We start from the raw sequence: 17,902 nt of genomic DNA, 5'->3' as shown, positions 1-17,902 counted from the left end.
GCTGACCCCTGAGCTAGACTGACCAATGATACGACTTTCTGTTGTTGTTGTCGTTTAGTCGTGTCCAACTCTTCGTGACCCCATGGACCAGAGCACACCAGGCACTCCTGACTTCCACTGCCTCCCGCAGTTTGGTCAGACTCATGGGCCCTGTGTCCTCCCCAAATGGGAAACCACAGAGCAGATTTCTATTGTGCAAACTGAAATCCTTGCACTAACAGGATGCATTAGATATGCTGGGCAGGATCCAACTATGTCCCATCAATTTCAGTGTATTTGTTCTTGAGTAAGGCTAAAACAGAAAACAACCCACTTTGTTTGACAACACAGGTAAAGATGGCTGTGTTACCTTTGAGCTCAGGGGAATTGGGATGGTTGCTGTTAAGCACAAGATCTTTGATGAAGACACCTCTTGAACTGGTCCAATGTGCTTACCTTGACCTTCTGTCAAGAAGGAAAGTGGGATAGAAACTATAAAAGTGGGGTGGAGACCTTTGGTGCCTGCTCAGTTACCCACCCAAGTATCGTGTATGTGTGTGTGTGTTCCAAATTGTTGATCTTGCAGCACTAAAAAATTAGGCACTCAAAATGAACACTTGCCTGGACAAAACTAGTCCAGTACACCCAGAATATATTTATTGTATCTAACAGCACACACAACATATATTCAAATTATACTGAAGTGCAAAAAGCATACTTTCCCACCCTCCATCCAGGAAACTGTTCCATTGCTTTAAGCCTTGGTTGTTTTTCCCCCTTGACATTTTCCAGGTTTTTTTTCCTACTGTTCCCATGGGGGAGACAAGTTTTCAGGCCATCAGATTCCAGGCCCCTTTCAATGGTCCTTGTCGCTGTAATTCTGAAAATATTCGGCTCCCCTCTACCCTGAGAGGGCTCCCCCCTCCAAAATCAGAAAGCAAAGTCAGCATTTGTTCACACAGCCCAGAGGTCATCTGCCTATATATGGAATAGTGCTGTCACGTAGGTGACAGTTTCATATATGGAGCAGAATCAAGTGGTGAAGTCTTTCTGAACTGCCTTCTCGGGCTGGAGACAGGGTTTGACTATACTCTCCTATGAGACAAAGATGGAATTGGGAATTAGACCAGTAGCCTCCCAGAGATGATTTACTGAGTGCATGGGGAGGCAAACAATGCAGTCCAAGGGAACCTTCGCCGCTTGAACCTATGCCATGTAGACACTGACCCTAAGCTGGAATGACTTCTAAGCAAGACCACCGCCACCGCTCCCCTTGGGTGAAGAAAACACATTTTGTGCCCCACACCCATGGTGCCGCTGATCAAGCAAACTTGGAGCAAACCAGGCTGCTCATACAACACTCTTCCTTGTCTCTCTGCACTATAACCCCTGCTAGGTAGAACAGGAAGTTTTCCCCATCATTCTTGACCCTGCTACATGAATCAGGAAGGTGAATGTGGGCTCTCAGGATCAGGCCTTGCCTTGTGACTGCAGGCTAATATCTTGTCCAGAGATGGCATTGCTGCCTGTCACCCAGGTGTCTTATGCTGATGGCCCAGGATGCCCTGCATTCTTTCACCTCTTTCTGCCATACGTGTCACACTTTGGGGGTATTGACACAACGTCACCCCATTCCACCTTGCTGTTGTAGGCATCTCTGTTTCCTAAAGGACCCACACGTGTTTCAGAAGCGGGAAAAGCAAGCGGAAGGCAGGCCACTTTGCAAAGAGAGGAAGCAAGGCTGGGCACTCTACTAGTCCGCCTGTAAGGATGTGAGAGTAGAGATGGCCACTGTGGTGGCCCTATAGCTGCTGCTGAATTCCACCTTTCATCAGCCCCAGCCAGCAAGGCCAATAGTCAGGGATGATGGGAACTGGAGTCCAGCAGCTACTGGAAGGCCCCAAGCTGGCTGTTCTTGAGTTAGGGCAAAGAGGTGAGGAATGTCTGCCCCACTCTGCCCAATCCTCATTTGTGTCAAAGTGATGCAGGCCCTGGCCTAACTTTTAGCAGATGCCATCAAAGCGAAGGTCAATTTCCTACCAACCTCCAAGGTTCATTTGGCCATCTCGGCAAGGCAAAAGTGAGATTGGATAAAGAGGAATTAACACTCGGAAGCAGAATGTTTTGGCAAGCTGTGTACTTAGAGCTTAACCCACCCCAACCTCTCAATAATACTAAGATTTCAAATCCTGCATGTGAACAGAAAGCTTTTTTAAAAACATTCAAACACAGATTTTTTAAAAAAGAATATAAATGGCATTTTGATAAACACAAACAGGTTAAGATTCATTTTTTTAAAAAAAATGAGAAAGCAGCTTTCAGGAAAAGCCCCTTGCTCATCCCCAAGCAAAACTCGATTGATAACAGAATACTGAAATCGACACACGTTTGCAATTAACTCATTTTTGTTTCAAAAAAGCAAAGGTTCTGTTACCTGTTACCAAACAACACTCAACATTCAAATTTGCACTGGGTAAGCCCACTTAGATGGGATCTTTCCAGTCTAATTTGTGCCATAATCTTGTGAAAGGAACATCTGATTAACAATACAGCAACAAACTCTGGTAGGCTGAACTAATGCAGCTGTCATAAATCTTGGCTTTTTCCATGGACAAGAGAGAGCAAGTGTTGGGGTCAGTTGCACTTCCATCAAAGCAAAAAACTATTTGGATCTTGACTGGAAGAACTTGGGGGAGGGGCGGGGTGGAGAGAAGAATTGGTCACAATCACCAGAACCTTCTCCTGCACAACCCCCGCTGAAAAGAAGTTTTGCAAACGGATGACAACATCGTTAAATGGAATTTGTGCAAGAGACATTCCTGGGGGGCCAGCTATTTATATCCATCTTTCCCCGTCCACTCATCTTAAAACTCACATTGGTGTGGGGAAAGGATCTATTCCTGGAGCCAAACAAATATCACAAACCAATCCCTTCCACTGGAATAAAGGAATCAGGATTGTAAGACTTCCCTGGAGAACAGGCCATTTTGAAAACAACTCAGCAAACCTACAAAATGCAATGGGGAATATGGGAAGCTGGGAGAGGGGGTGGGTGGGGTTTTCAATGCAAAGCTTCAATGCAAAGCTTAAGGAACAAAATGGTCCTGCACAGGGAAGAGCTTGTGGGCGGGGCGGGGGGGAGTGCTACACCAGAGAAAAGGCGTCAGCTGGATCTAGAGATCCACTCTCCAATGGCATTTAATGCAAAGAACAGCCTCTGGACGCTTACAGCTCCCCCTCTTGCGACTCCTGCAGGATACACAACACTGACTTGTGAGGGATCCCGCACTCTTGCAAGGACTTGGTGAGGTCTGCGAAGGTCCTCCGAGGCACTTCCACTGTTTCAATGCTGCAGCGTCTGTACACGACCGAGTTCTTTTGCTCCGCCACTGTAAGGACGGTTTTCAAGCTGTCCGTCGGCCTGAAGTGACGCTCAAATCTGTGACCTGAAGGAGACCTGATGGCGAGAAGCAACCTCGGCTCCTTCTCGCTGGGCTCTTCCAAATTCAGCACGGGATGGGCCCCTTCCCTTGTTTTACTTCGGGGCTTTGTCTCCAGAAGAGGAGGTGGATTCTGAGCGTATTCTCCACCACCCCCTTTGTGTTTTGCCATGATATCGGTGGAGGCTTTCCCCACCAGGGGAAGAAGCTCTTTGAAGCCTTGCTCTTTCTCTTCTGGTTGGGGACTCCCTTGGAGCTGACCAGCCTGCTCAGACATCATCTCCACGGCACCCTTCCGCAGTTCTTTCCTGCTGATGGATGGGAGCACTCTGTACTTGTTTAAGGAGGAAGAAGTTCTCATAGGCACCTGCTGGAGGAGATCTGGGATTTCAGCAGGGAACACCTGAACAGGTTGGTACAGCTGCTGGGTCGACAAGGTCTTTCGGCCACTTGCAGCATCTTCGCAGGGAGCTAATGGCTGAGGAGACGATGGCACCTGGTAGGAGTAGGCTTCTATGCTGTGGGAATAATTCAAGTTGGATCTCGTGCGCCCCTTTGCAGATTTTGGCCGGGTGACATGCATGCTGAGGGAGTGTGGCTGCCAGATGGGAGGCTTCACAATGCCAAAGGAGGTCTTCCGTTCAGAGGATGAGATGTTCAGGTGCGAGGCAGCAGCCATTGCTTTTCAGGAGACCTGGGGAAACAAAAGTCAGAAAGGGCCAGGCACCACCCGGCTTGCAGCAACCTGCTTTCACTTCCTGCAACAGACCACTTTTCAGCCCAGCTGAATTAGGCTTTGGGCTGGGCTGACAGGAATTCATATGAGCCTGCCACTTTACACCGGAAGGACAGCACTAATCTATCAACTCCTCCAGTGGAGTGCAGTCAGTGGACTAGGGGGACGAGGCTAGCTCCCTAAATGTTCTCCTGGCACCTCCTTCCCAAAACCCGGGAACCCTGAATGTGACATGAGGAAGGGTAAAGGGGGAAATTATGTCAGTTACACTTATTCAGGCATTAGTTTCAGGAGGCTGACTTGGAATAGAAGCAAAAGGGTTGTGGCTCTCCCGTCCACCCCGTGGGCTTCCCTGGCTGGGCACTGTGGGAACAGAATGCTAGAATATTTTAGTGAAGACTGCTTGAACATGACAGCCACTGTCATGTGGAAGGTCCAGGGGACAAGACTTTGCCCAGGCAGGCATTATGATGGCACCTAAGTGTAGCGCTGCCTTGCTCTATGCTTGTTTCTGCAGCCCTATTATGCCTGCTCAACTTTGCAAGCAAACAGGTTACGAAAAAAGGAAACTGAAAGGCTTATGTTGTGCATAGATTGACATCAGGTTTATTCTGCAGCTGCCTCAGGGCCAGAACACCTCAGAATTAAAAGACATCAGCAAAAGCATCCCAGGATATTTCAGGAGCCAGTTAAAGCTTTGTCGTTGAAGGTCATGTTTGGGAAAAGTTCAAAAGCAAACCAAAACACTCACATGCAGAAGATGCTCCATCGGCTCAAAAGGACTGACGGCTCAAAAGCTCCAGAGGATCAAACAGGCCAGTCAGTCTGAGAGGATCTCCGCCTGCACCTCCAGGGAGTTGCAGATTTTCAACCCTGAAACCAAGCAAGAGAAAAGAAGGGCGGAGATGACATTTCTCTCTGTGAGAAATCTGTTAATCGTCCTCTAGAGGCCAAGGCAAGTATTGGAGCTGCCCATTTCCAGCAGGGCCCCATGCTTCTAGAAGCTCACGACAGGCAGAAACCCAATAGGTATAGCTTTTATTGTTTTTTTAAAAAATGATATTTTATTCAAATTTCCAATACAAATTACAAAAGTAATAAGATAATAAAAAAAGAAAACAAACATTAAAGAATACAGAATAAAAAAAGATAATAGAAAGGACAGTAAAAAGAAGAAAAAAAATAAGTCCATCTTTCAATTTCTTACTTATCATTTACTTGCTTCCCTGACCTCCTCACACCTCCCTTTTTTGTATTCCATTTCGAATGGTTAATTCAGCAAATCCTTTCCCTCTTTGTTTTTATCTTGGTTCTTTGTCTTAACATATTATAGCCTTATATTTTCATCTATTAACAAGCCATTTTTACATACTCCTTTTTAACATTGTTACTAAAACCACTTCATTTCATTCTGACATCATTTTAACATTCATTGATTTTACAATGTTTCTGTAAATAGTCCTTAAATTTATTCCAGTCTTCTTCCACCGACTCTTCTCCCTGGTCCCGGATTCTGCCAGTCATTTCCGCCAATTCCATATAGTCCATCACTTTCATCTGCCATTCTTCCAGAGTGGGTAACTCTTGTGTCTTCCAATACTTTGCAATAAGTATTCTTGCTGCTGTTGTGGCGTACATAAAAAATGTTCTATCCTTCTTTAACACCAATTGGCCGACCATGCCCAGGAGAAAGGCCTCTGGTTTCTTCAAGAAGGTATATATAAATACCTTTTTCATTTCATTATATATCATCTCCCAGAAGGCCTTAATCCTTGGGCACATCCACCAAAGGTGAAAGAATGTACCTTCAGTCTCTTTACATTTCCAACATTTATTATCGGGCAAATGATAGATTTTTGCAAGCTTGACTGGTGTCATGTACCACCTGTATATCATTTTCCTAATATTCTCTCTTAAGGCATTACATGCCGGGAATTTCATACCTGTGGTCCACAACTGTTCCCAGTCAGCAAACATAATATTATGTCCAACATCTTGTGCCCATTTAATCATAACAGATTTAACCGTTTCATCCTGCGTGTTCCATTTCAGCAGCAAGTTGTACATTCTTGAAAGTATCTTAGTTTTGGGATCTAACAGTTCTGTTTCCAATTTTGATTTTTCCACCTGGAAGCCATTTTTTTTGTCCAAATTGTAAGCCTCCCTTGTTTGATAATAATGAAGTCAATCTCGCACTTTATCTTTTAGTTTCTCAAAACTCTGCAATTTCAATTTATCTCCTTCTTGTTCCAATATTTCCCAATATTTCGGCCATTCAATATTTCGGCCAATATTTTATTGAATTAAACCTCTTAAAAATAGAGGGTCTCTGCAATGAAAAACAGGTACAGATTCTTAATGCACACTGAAGGCAGCCGAAGGCAGATGTTGGGCTGTGGGGAGTGCCCTCTGTACCTAGCCCTCATTCCATCAGCTGTTGCTGTTGGTGGCTGAGAGCCCAAAGAATACTTGGACTCATCTACAAAGACAGAGTGGCTGCATGCAGTCCAGCTCAGCATTACACCCAGTGAGATCACAGGCCATAAACATGCCTAACGCCAGGCTGAATTTTGGCATTCTGGCTTAAGCAAGGAAAAGAAAAGAGTGCCACCTCCCTCTTGATTGACATTATTCCTCATGACTGCATTAGAGCGAGAGACCCCAGCAGCTTAGCAGCCTCCTGGACTTCTTTTATGCAATTCCACTGCACATCACAAAGTCTCTGTGAATTGAAAGTGGAGACGCTATATGTACTTTTCCTTGTTTGTTTGTTCTGTAACACAAGAAAATCTTTAATAAAAACTATTTTTTTAAAAAGAGTTGGTACATTGAATTTGCTGCTAATCCTCTTACCTCACCACCTCTTCCCCCTTTCCCATGGGTGTAGACAAGGGGGGCGGAGAGGCAGGGAAGGGCAACTCAAAATCAATAAAAATACATAGCAAACTGAGGTTCTGCCCCCCCAAACAAAAGGCCTGCCCCCCCCAATCCTGGCTATGTCCATGCCGTTCCCTATTATCGTATTTTTCGCCCTATAGGGCGCACCGGCCCATAGGAGGCACTTATTTGGGGGGGGGGGAATAAAGGGGGGAAAAATTATTTCCCCCCCCCCGAGCCCCATAGAGCAAAGAAGCCATGACAGCAAGCGGGATGGATCCCGCTAGCTGTCCTGGCTTCGTTTTTAGCCTCGGGGCTTGCGGGGCTGGGGGCAGGGGAAGCCTGAGCTTCCCCCGACCCCAGCCCCCAGAACGGGTCCGGGAGCGATGGTGAGATTGTGCAACCTCGCCATCACTCCGGGAGCTTGCTTGCGGGGCTGGGGGTGGGGGAAGCCCAAGCTTCCCCTGTCCCCAGCCCCCAGAACAGGCTGTTGCCCGCAAGACTTGCGAGCCCAGTGGGAACTCCCACCAGGCTCACAAGGCTTGCGGACATTTGCGCGAAGCACGGGGCTTCGGGCTGCAGGTTGCTGCCCGCAAGACTTGCAAGCCCAGCGGGCACTCTTGCCGGGCTCCCAAGGCTTGCGGATAGCTTCCTGAAGCGTGGAGAGCGAGAGGGGTCGTGCGCACCGACGCCTCTCACTCTCCAGGCTTCAGCGAAAGCCTGCATTCGCCCCATAGGACGCACACACACTTCCCCTTCATTTTTGGAGGGGGAAAAGTGCATCCTATAGGGCGAAAAATACGGTATGTGATTTCTTCTGTTTTATGTTTCCTGAGCATTCTTTAACATTTTAAACCACCTTGAATACTTGGGTAGGAAGGTGACATGTAGATATAGCTTAAAAACTGACGCATCAAATTTGCATATCTAAAACAAAGGTTGTGAAGAAAAAGGGACACTTGTGTGTTTAAATCAAGGAACCAGGTGTTGCTTAAATGATACATCGATGTGTCACTCCCAAAAGGTACCGTCTTCCTCCTGTGTGAGATGGAAGGGGGCGTCTGCTACCTGTAATGCTTATGTTAAAAATAATTCAAGAGGAATGCTTCTTAAGACAATTTTAAAAGGTTTTACCTGACTGCTCTACAACCAAAGAATAAGTGTAGTGGAGGCACTTTTTTTTTAAAAGCACAAAAGTTAACGGTTGTCGAACTACAGGGATGGAGATCCCCAGCAGGGGAGACACATTTCTTCCCTTTATACATTAACAGCAGCACAATTTGTGCCCATCTGTTTATTTACATCTATTTAGACAACTTTCCAAACAACACTCACAGCAATGCAAAACTAAATTAAAAATATACCATAACCACATAAATATACAAGAGATCACTTTAAGCACCACATTCAGTGCAAGCTTACAAGGGAAAGCAGCAATACAAATACTCCCACCTTAAAAGTCAAGGCACTTTGAGATGTCAATTGAAAAGTAAGCTGAGAGAAGAGTTGTTTTTCTTTTTTAATCCTTCTGGCAAAAAACACTGAGAGCAATGAGGGCCTCTCTAAATCAGGAATAGGAAAACCTTTGTCAGCCTGAGAAACACATTCCCTTCTAGGCAAACTTCTGGGGGCAGGATGCCAGCACTGGGCAGAGCCAGAGGTAAAGTAGGCAAATTGATGCATGTGAATTTCACCTTTGTCCAGGTGGCTAATTTCAACACAGACTCACACACCCCTCACACGATCATCCATCCAGGCCATCAAAAAACATTGCCAGACTTCAAGGACACATTCCAGTCAGACAAAAACACTCATGGAGGCTGCAAAGTAGTGGCAGTGAGAGGTGTGGCAAGGGAGGGTGTGTGTGGCTTGGGGAGACTCCCAAGGGCCAAATAAAAAGGACTGAGTGGGCACATCTGGCCCTTGGGCCTGAGGTTCCCCACCTAAAGAGACTGTACCACAGAGTGATACAGTTTGCGCTCCTCCCCAATACATTACCAGAATTCTGGTATGTACCTCCTTAAAAGATGGCAGTCAGAGTAGAGGATTTCCATTATGGATCTGAGTCTGGAGGGAAACTTGGGAATGAAAGTGTTTTGTGATGCATGCTGGGGATAGGGATTGTAGGGTTTTGAAAGGTAGGAATCACCTCTTTGGAGTCAGAAGGAGACTGATCATGTAGGCTTCCTAGTTACTAGCAGAAACCTTCAAGGAAAAGTGCTCTCCCCAAATTTTGGGTACCCATCCTGAAAACAACAAATCTGAGATGAGGGCCATTCAAATTTACAGCCCTTCACTGTCTCTAAATATCAGCTGCCTTTGAAGAAGACATCTCCAGGGCTGTGGTCCTAGTGTCCTCTTAACAGAGCTTCAGCTAAGACCTTAAATAATGGTTCAGCCTTTTAATAAACACTAATTTTCATGAAATGCTACTTCAGGCTATTTTTAATGCTAATTTAACAGTTTTTATTTATGAATTTCTTTTTACTGTGTATGACATTTAAAAGTTTTAAAATTGACTTTTCACAAACTGCCTTGAACTTCCAAAGTAGCAGGCAGGATATACAAGTTGCAATATGCGTACACATTTTGGGTTGTATCGTATCTACTCAGAGCACAACCACTGAAAATAATGGACTTGAATAACTTAGGTCAATCACTTTCAATGGATCTACTCTGATTAGAACTTAGATAGCTACAGCCCTTTGAAATTAAACCTATTTTGAAGCTGCCTTACCATCCAGAGCATCTCAAGTTTACCCCAAAAACTGTTAGTCCAAAGAGTAATTGCCAATCCTGCTGCTTTCACAAAACTGGACAAAGAAAACAAAGCTCTTTTTCACCTTATGCCTTCTTGTTTTCTCACATCCACAAAATGGGGAAAGATTCTGTAGCAAATGATGAACTCCGCTCTTGTGGCCAAGTCTGGGGCACTGCTGCTGCCTTGTTCCAACTGACAATGGCACAGCATGCACCCATATCTGCCAGCTATATATAATAGGGGAAAGGGCCCATTGACTTGGGTTACAATGAAAGGTGTAGGAACCACCAGCTGGCCACAGAGGCCAGGCTCACCAAGACAATCATCTACTGCTGTCTTGGAGTGGGGATGTAGAGTAAAAAGAGTAGGTGTGTTTGTGTATTAAGCTTGATATGCCAAGCAACAGATATAAACACCAAGGCAGCACAATTAATACAAAGCGTTTTATGTGCCATGTCATGGAGAAAACACGTACAAACAGGAGTCCAAGCTACATCTAATCTCAGTCCAAAAGAAAAGAGCATACAGATGAGGATTAAAAGTGAGTTCTCCCATTCAGTTTTACACTCCTAGAATCCATCTGAATACCATCTCAGTTCGACCTTTATAAACAAATATTTGCTGTTTCAAAACGAATGTGAGGCAGACTTTTAAACCTATTCATTCGACAACATTTATATACCACTTGAATGTAAAAGAAACCCCAAACCTCTAAATGGTTACCGGTATGTTAAAATGCTTCGCAAAAGCTGTTAAAGCAAGTATGTAAAGGACTCAAAAGATTAATTTAAATCAACAGTAGCTAAAAGGAGAAAGAATACACATAACTTCTGCATGTCTGGATAGGCTTTCCTAAACAGAAATGTTTTAAGCACAATACAGGGAAGGCACCTGCCTGATGTCAATAGGCAGACAGCTTCAAATGTGCTGCCAGCGAAAAGAATGATTTCTTACAGGTGCAGAACAGGTATTATGGGGCACTAGTAAGAGCCAGTTCCACAGACTGAAGCAGCCGAGTGAGCATATAGGGGGAAAGGCAATCCCTTCAAGTAAACTGGTCCCAAGTTGTTATGGGATTTATATACTAACAGTAACACACTGAATTCCGACCAGTAGCAAATGTGCAGCCAGTGCAGATCTCTGGTGCAGATCTCTGAGCAGAGGTGTTATATGCTGACAGGGTCTCATCCCTGTCAGCAACCGTGCGACAACTTTCTGCACTAGCTGCAGTTTCCAGATAAAGTGCAAGTGAAACCCTACAGAGTACATTACAGTAATCCAATCTTGAAGTCACCAGTGCCTGAACTACTGTAGTCATGCTCTTCCAGTTCAGGAATGGCCATAGTTGTCGCTCATGCTAAAAGGAACTTCTGGCCACTGAGCAACTAATCCAGAGGTGGGGAACTTGTGTCCTTCCAGATGTTACTAGACTCCAGCTCCCATCAGGCCCAGCCAACATAGCCAATGGTGATGTATGAAAGGAACTGAAGTCCAGCAGCATCCGGAGAAGGTCACAGATTCCCTGTTAAGGTCCTCATCTGATGCCTTGCTCTATTTACCTTCCCTTTTTGCCTGCCATGGAGGAGATGGTGGCTACCAGTGGTGTGGCCTTTTTAGCATTGGCACCTCATCTATGGAATTCCCTATTCAACCAGCATCAAATAAAAAAACGTTTTTGGCTCTTCTAGGTAAAAATGTGTATTGGTGCTCTCAACAATCTGTGACAGGTTTGGGGTTTTTATACGTTTCCTGCTAGTGTGTGTGTGTGTGTGTGTGTGTGTGTGTGTGTATACATATATAGTTTAATTGAAATACTTCTATATACCACCTTGAAAGTGCTGCTGGTCAGCAAGAACTGTCTGGGGATTAGGTGAATTGCCTGTTTTGGTCACTATCCTTGAAAAAAACAGGTTCACCTCTTGAAAGTTCTCCTAGACCCAACACTGCTCTTCATCACCCAAACGGCAGCTTGGCCAGGAATGCATTTTGCAGTGTTGGCTGGTATGCCAGCTGTGCTCTTCCTGGAGAAGGCTGATCCACTTGCCATTGACACAGCTAAACTGGATTAGTCCAACACTCTCTATGTGACTTCACTGTTGCACCATTTTACTATCTCCCGGTTTGTTTACATCTCCAATTAAAAATGCTGATTATAACTGCAAAGCACTACCCAGTTTGTGACCAGCATACTTGAAGGATCACTTCTTCCCACTCAGATCTTTGGCAGAGGCCCCAATCCATGCCCCAGCACCACCCAACTTGTAGTTGATGAGTAGGTATAAGGGTGTCAGGGGCTTCTCTATTGGGTGGGTGCCTGAGCTTCAGAGTTTTCAGCCCCAGCTGGCCCCATCACTAATGACACTTTCATGCCCTCTGAAAAACATATCTGTGCCATTGGGCCCCTTTGGCCTAAATACTTAATCCCACTCTTTTTCATTCCCTGTCCTTACTGATGCTGACACTTTTTCATTATGCTAATAATACCATTTTATTGTGTGCTGTTTTTGCATGGTTTTAAGTGGATAGTTGTTGGCCATGTTGGAGGCCCTGTTACTGGAAAATAAAGTGCAGAATAAAAATATTTTGATAAAAATATACTCACGTTATATTTTAAATACACATACATAAAACCAGATAAACATTAAAATATAAAACATCAAATAATTAAAATATACAGTAGAACAATCCCAAACAACACAGCCATTAGAACAGGAGGCTCACATACATATTGCACACCACAGTAAATAAACACAAATACAAACAACCTTCCAGAAAAGCTGCCACATTCTATGGAATGTAAGTAGCAACTAAACAGAGCATTGTTTTTAGGCTTAATTTCAATGAAGCAATATATAAATGTTGCAAAATGAATAAAATTCAGCATCAAAACAAACATGGCACATAAAAACTACAAACACACACACATACGCACAAGGAAAATCCTACACTATATCAGGAAAAAAAATGTGACCAATGAAAACTGAGCAAAAAAGAAAAGTGAAAATGTAAACATGATTTACTAAGTGAGCAACTTAAGATATTTTTAAATCCACAGATGAGAACGGGCCAAATAAGTATAAGACCAAATCCATGCCATACTTTTAAAAGCACACCCAACTCACATTTAAAGCACGTGGCTTCCCTGAAAGAATCCTGGGAACTGTAGTTTGCTAGGGGGTGCTGGGAACTGTAGTTCTGTACTGGGGAAACTACCTTTCCCGATATTCTCCAAGGTATAAAGTCATGCGCTTTTAAATGTAAGGCGTGCAACTGCCCTAATACCGTGTGTGCGTGAGTTTCTATGCACGTTCGCCACTCAGCCTTTGCCAACCCGGTGCCCTCCCGGAAGAACTTTTGGACCACAACGCTCACCAGCGCTGATGGGAGTTGTAGTCCAAAACTTCCAAGAGGGCACCGAGTTGGCAAAGGCTGGTGTCATGTAACCAAGTATCTCATACGCGCGCATGCTCAGTCTCTCCCACCACCTAGCGATAGGGAGGAGGCCTGCTGTGGGGCTACTCGCTGAGGAGGCCGAGGCCCCCCGCTCCCGAGGCGAGAAAGGGCGGGTGGCGGGGCCCGACCCGGTCGCGTCAGTTAAGGCAAGGGGAGCCCCACGCCAGGCCTTCGCCCGCCCTCTCACCTCGCAGCGGCTCCATCCAGCAGCCCTTCTCGCTCCCTCGCCGCAGGTCCGGTCCTCCTCGGTGGTAAACAGCGCCGCGTTTCCACGGCAACGCCCGCCAGTAGCCTACTTCCGGCCTTGACCGGAACAAAGCGCAGCCTCTCCATACACGACTGAAGAACGTCCTAGAGAGGCCGAAGCGGGTATAAACTGGGTGGGTGGGTGGGCGAGGGCCAGTTCTAGGACATGGTTTTCTATGGGCGCGGAGTCGCGTCGCTCTAGCCTTCGTCACCTCCGTGGTAAACAGAGGAAGAACTCTGGAATAAACCAAGAGACAGGGAAAGAGGAGAGGGGCGATGGAGCCTGTGAGCAGGAGCTGAGGGTCAATTTAAAGGGAATTTTCTTTGGAGATATCAGCACCTGCAATATTAGCAGTGGCCTATCATATGGATGCTCACTCGCGAAAGTAGTAAATGAAGAACGTGGACTACATTGCAGGGGTGTTGTGCTCCAGTTTTCTCTTGAAATAATTATTTATACTTTTCAAGTTTATACATTTCACTAATTTTACAATCATTTTGACATTTCGAAGCTTTTCTTCCTTCCCCCTTTTCCTTTAAATTTATTTTTAATATATTCTCCGTATCCAAATTAACTTAATTTGCTCATTTATTCATCTCCTTTTAAATATATACTCTTATGAAGCTGCAGGTTATTACAATAATCCTGCCAATGTTCTTATCTGTTTACAATTTATCTGTAAATATTCAATAAACCATTTCCATTCTTTTATTTAAAAATTGTTATCTTGATTTCTTATTCTTCTGGTACGTTTCGCCGTTTCTGCATATTCCAGAAGTTTTTGTATCCATTCTTCATTTGCTGGGACTTCTGCTTCTTTCCATTTTGGGGCAAGTAACATTTTTGCCACTGTAGTAGTGTACATAAATAAGTTTCTATACAGTTTAGGTGCTTCTGTCCCCATAATTCCCCCCCAAAAAGCTCAACCCACCTGCCTTAGCCTGGAGCTTGGTGGGCATAATAACACTGAACAACACTGCAGGGCTGTTTCAATCTGTTTAGTCCAGATTTCCCCCTTGTTACAGAAAACCCAGCATGTAAAAATCTCTCATTAAACACCTGCAGCCGCTGGCAGTGTGTACATTTGTTTGCAGGTGTGTAAACAGCTTGTCACATTTGTGGTGATGTTTCATGGGCTGGTTCTATTTCGCCACACCCTGAGCTCAGCATCTGAGCACAACCTCTTTACAATGCATCTGGTGTGCTCCTTCTGCTCATTTGAGAAGCTGTGTACACACCATGTTAGCAAGATCTGTTGGGATGTTAATGCTGTGAGCCCCTCCAGCCTACGCTCTGGTTGTATATGCTCTGTGTAAATAAATCTCTATATCTTAAAGACACCACAGTCTCCGCTGACCTTCATTCCAAGGAAACCAAACCTGGGTAAGTACAAGAACCCTGGAAGTGCCTTGCCATTCAGAGATTGGAGTATGTGCAACAATATGGATTGTGGCTAATACCCTATATATTTCTGCTGGGGTTCTGTCACCAAAGAGTCCTTGCCCCAAACCTGGATCTTGGCATCCAGGCAATTCTCCTTTTTATACCTATAATTATTTTTTCCTGTACCAACAGATTCCAGCCTCAGGTTCGGAAGGGACCCAGACTGACTTCCCAAACCCATAACAATAACTATCCTGTATGTAGCCCATGGTTTCTTATGAAATAGTGCATTTTTCATGTACTTTCTCCCAAGGTAGATTTGATCCAAACTGATGAAGTGAATGGCCTAGCTGTGTTTTAAACTGATAATGTTTCTGATGACCTGTTGGCCCGTTTCTGATCACCCAAACTTTGCACGTGTTCCTAATCCCAGCAACTGCTGCATGCTGAAAGCACATTCATGAGCCTTGTGAATCATTATGGAGATGGCAATACCCCTATATTTAAAAATAACAATTTATCAGCCCATTACGCATCCCTAAGCCAGCTTTTTAGGAGTGAGCAGCAAGATACTGAATCATTCAGTGTGATTAAAACATACAAATCCAGATGAATGCTGAATAAACAGGTTTTATGGAATTGGTTTTGCTGAAGTTGTTGCCATGAGATTTATTTACGCAATCACTGAATGTTTTATCTTTGAAATAACTATTCTTCTTTCTTTTCTGCAAATAAAATAACTGATTTACTGAATTGTTTTTGTCTTATGGGGATGAATCTTGCTGGAAGGTCACTAAATTGACTTGTATTAGCTTAATTGTTTTGCCTTGTTTTATTGCTTTGACGTGAGTTTGCTTATGATAAATCTGACACCGAATCGCTCGTTACCTGGCTGCACGGCTGGTAAGTTTCTATTGCCAGTGGCTGTGCATGCCTTTTGTTTTTCTTGGTTGCTAAACTACCATGGGAGCATTAGGCTGCAGACTTATAAATCTGCTTTGATGGACAATAATAATGCCAAATGACTTAACAGGGATGCTCACAAGATTACAGTAACAAAAAAGTGATGTGATGCCCTACGAAATCTAAATAAGAAAAGTGTTAGCGTGCATACTGCTCTACTTCTGCTCCTGAGAAAGTTTTAAAAATGGCAACGGCTGTTTGACTAGAACCCGAGACATGCGGGGGGGGGGGGCAAATGCAGACCCCCAATCCCCTCTCTTTGGCTTTTGGCATCACTCCAGGCTACCCTCCTCTTTCCACAAGCCACACCTTGGATACTCTAACCTGCCTAGAATGTGCCCTTGAAATCTGATGAAGTCTTGTGTTTGTGTGCCTGGATGGAGAATAGAAAGAGGTGTGTGAGCTTGTGTAGAAATTAGCTTACTGCTGCAAAGGTAAAAATTTACATATATTGCCCGCCTACTTTTGCCACCGGCCTTGCCCACCACTGGCACCTGAACTTCAGAAGGAAATGGACCTCTGGGAATTAAAACAGGGTTAGAGGCAACCATGGACGAAAGTCAAGGCTTCTCTCAGCTCAAACCACTTTTGACTCTCTTAAACCAGTCCTCATCCAGCCCAGGTTTTCTTCTTTTCTAGTCTTACCACCAGAGGGCGGGAAGTGTCCACTGATGCAAGGCCACTTTCAGATTTTGCAATTGCTATTCAATCATAGGCAAAATTGGGTCTCACAATTAAAGCGGATTTGGTGCTCTGGCACAACAACTGTGCTTCTCTGCCCCATAACAGCAAAAAAACTCGACAGCCACAGATATTTTTTTCTGGTGGGAAAACGGGAAATGCATTTTAAAGTGTGGAATAATGGAAACATCATTGGGTGGTGCGACCTCTGTGGACACAACTCAGAATGAATGGTCGATAATCAATCAGGTGGGAGATTCCAAGAGATTTAAAGAAATTATTTATGCATGCCACCACAGCAGCGGGAGTTTTGATTGCTCAAAATGGGGAAAGTGAGACGATACCAGCAAAAAAAGATTGGCTGATTAAACTGATGGAATATGCTGAGATGGGTAAACTGACAAGGCAGATAAGGGACCAAGCAAAAGAAAAATTTAGTAAAGATTGGAATATATTCCAACAATACCTGAAAGACCACTGCTGAGAATTAAATTTTTTGACTGATTTAGATTACCTATTGTAACAAGAAATATCAAATAATAGCGAAAAAGTTGGTAACCAACAATTTAGATTTATTATGACATGCATTCAATCAAGATCTCCAAAAGACCCAAGTAGGAAGGGGAGGGAAGTCTGAGGTAATTAGAACATCAGTGAGTCGAATGATTAAGAATATATCTTTGTTTTATCTTTATTATGATTTAGAAACACATGTACATCAGCGAGAAACTGAAACTTTACATTGTGATTTCATGTTAAGAAGGCATTTTTGTTGTAAAAAACCAAAAAAATTTTTTAAAAAAAGAGGTCGATAATCAGTGACGTTGTATAACCGCCACATAAATTTTGTGCAAACAAATCAAGATGAATGCTCAATAAAGAGATTGTCTGTTGTTTTCTGTAGGTGGCTGTCATTTTTCCCACAGTAGGAGACCAAAAAAATAAAATAAAAATGAGTTGGGAAGTCCCTTCTGTGGACAATGGGTGTGCATTGCTTTGTTATTTATGGCCTCTATGGCTTGTGTACTCTCTTCAAATGTAAATCACAGCCCTGACTTCCATCAGTGGCTAAGAACAACAAAAGGTGGTAGCAGGATAGTTTCGCACAAACAATGGGACACTTTGGCTCATATATCAGCTTCTGAAAGGGCACTGACGATGTGAGCATGGACGATGAGCTCATGGGGACAAGGCCAAGTTTTTTCTGGTTTTCTCCCTTGCGATGATACTGTAGACACTTAAGCACTGCATTTGTGCAAATATTTAGCACCTTGCTAAAATGAAATGTGTCATACTTTGGTCCCTGCTGCTGTCGCTGTTGCTTCTCCGCCTCAGGATTGTTAAGCAGAGCTTTAAGTGCTGCAATAGAGGTTTTTAGTAAC

General features: G+C 44.1%; 1 protein-coding gene across 1 annotated transcript; it reads right to left on the bottom strand.

Annotated features, from left to right (window-relative positions):
• Window positions 1-589: 589 nt before the first annotated feature.
• UBXN10 (UBX domain protein 10) lies at window positions 590-17,468 on the bottom strand. The gene is made up of 3 exons (XM_083628954.1): window positions 13,434-17,468; window positions 4,907-5,028; window positions 590-4,113 (listed from the first exon to the last, which is right to left on the bottom strand). The coding sequence occupies exon 3, from the start codon at window positions 4,096-4,098 to the stop codon at window positions 3,205-3,207; it is 894 nt and encodes a 297-aa protein (XP_083485080.1). The 5' UTR covers window positions 4,099-4,113; window positions 4,907-5,028; window positions 13,434-17,468; the 3' UTR covers window positions 590-3,204.
• Window positions 17,469-17,902: the final 434 nt, after the last annotated feature.

Source organism: Podarcis filfolensis (genome assembly GCF_964270895.1).
Source record: "Podarcis filfolensis genome assembly, chromosome: 8".
NCBI classification, from domain to species: Eukaryota; Metazoa; Chordata; class Lepidosauria; order Squamata; family Lacertidae; genus Podarcis; species Podarcis filfolensis.
The sequence above is the reverse complement of the archived record's forward strand: the minus strand, read 5'-3'. Positions and strand labels throughout refer to the sequence as shown.

What these genes read in the sequence shown, in the direction of transcription:
- UBXN10 (XM_083628954.1), bottom strand. Translation starts at nt 4,098, where the DNA reads ATGGCTGCTGCCTCGCACCTGAACATCTCATCCTCTGAACGGAAGACC.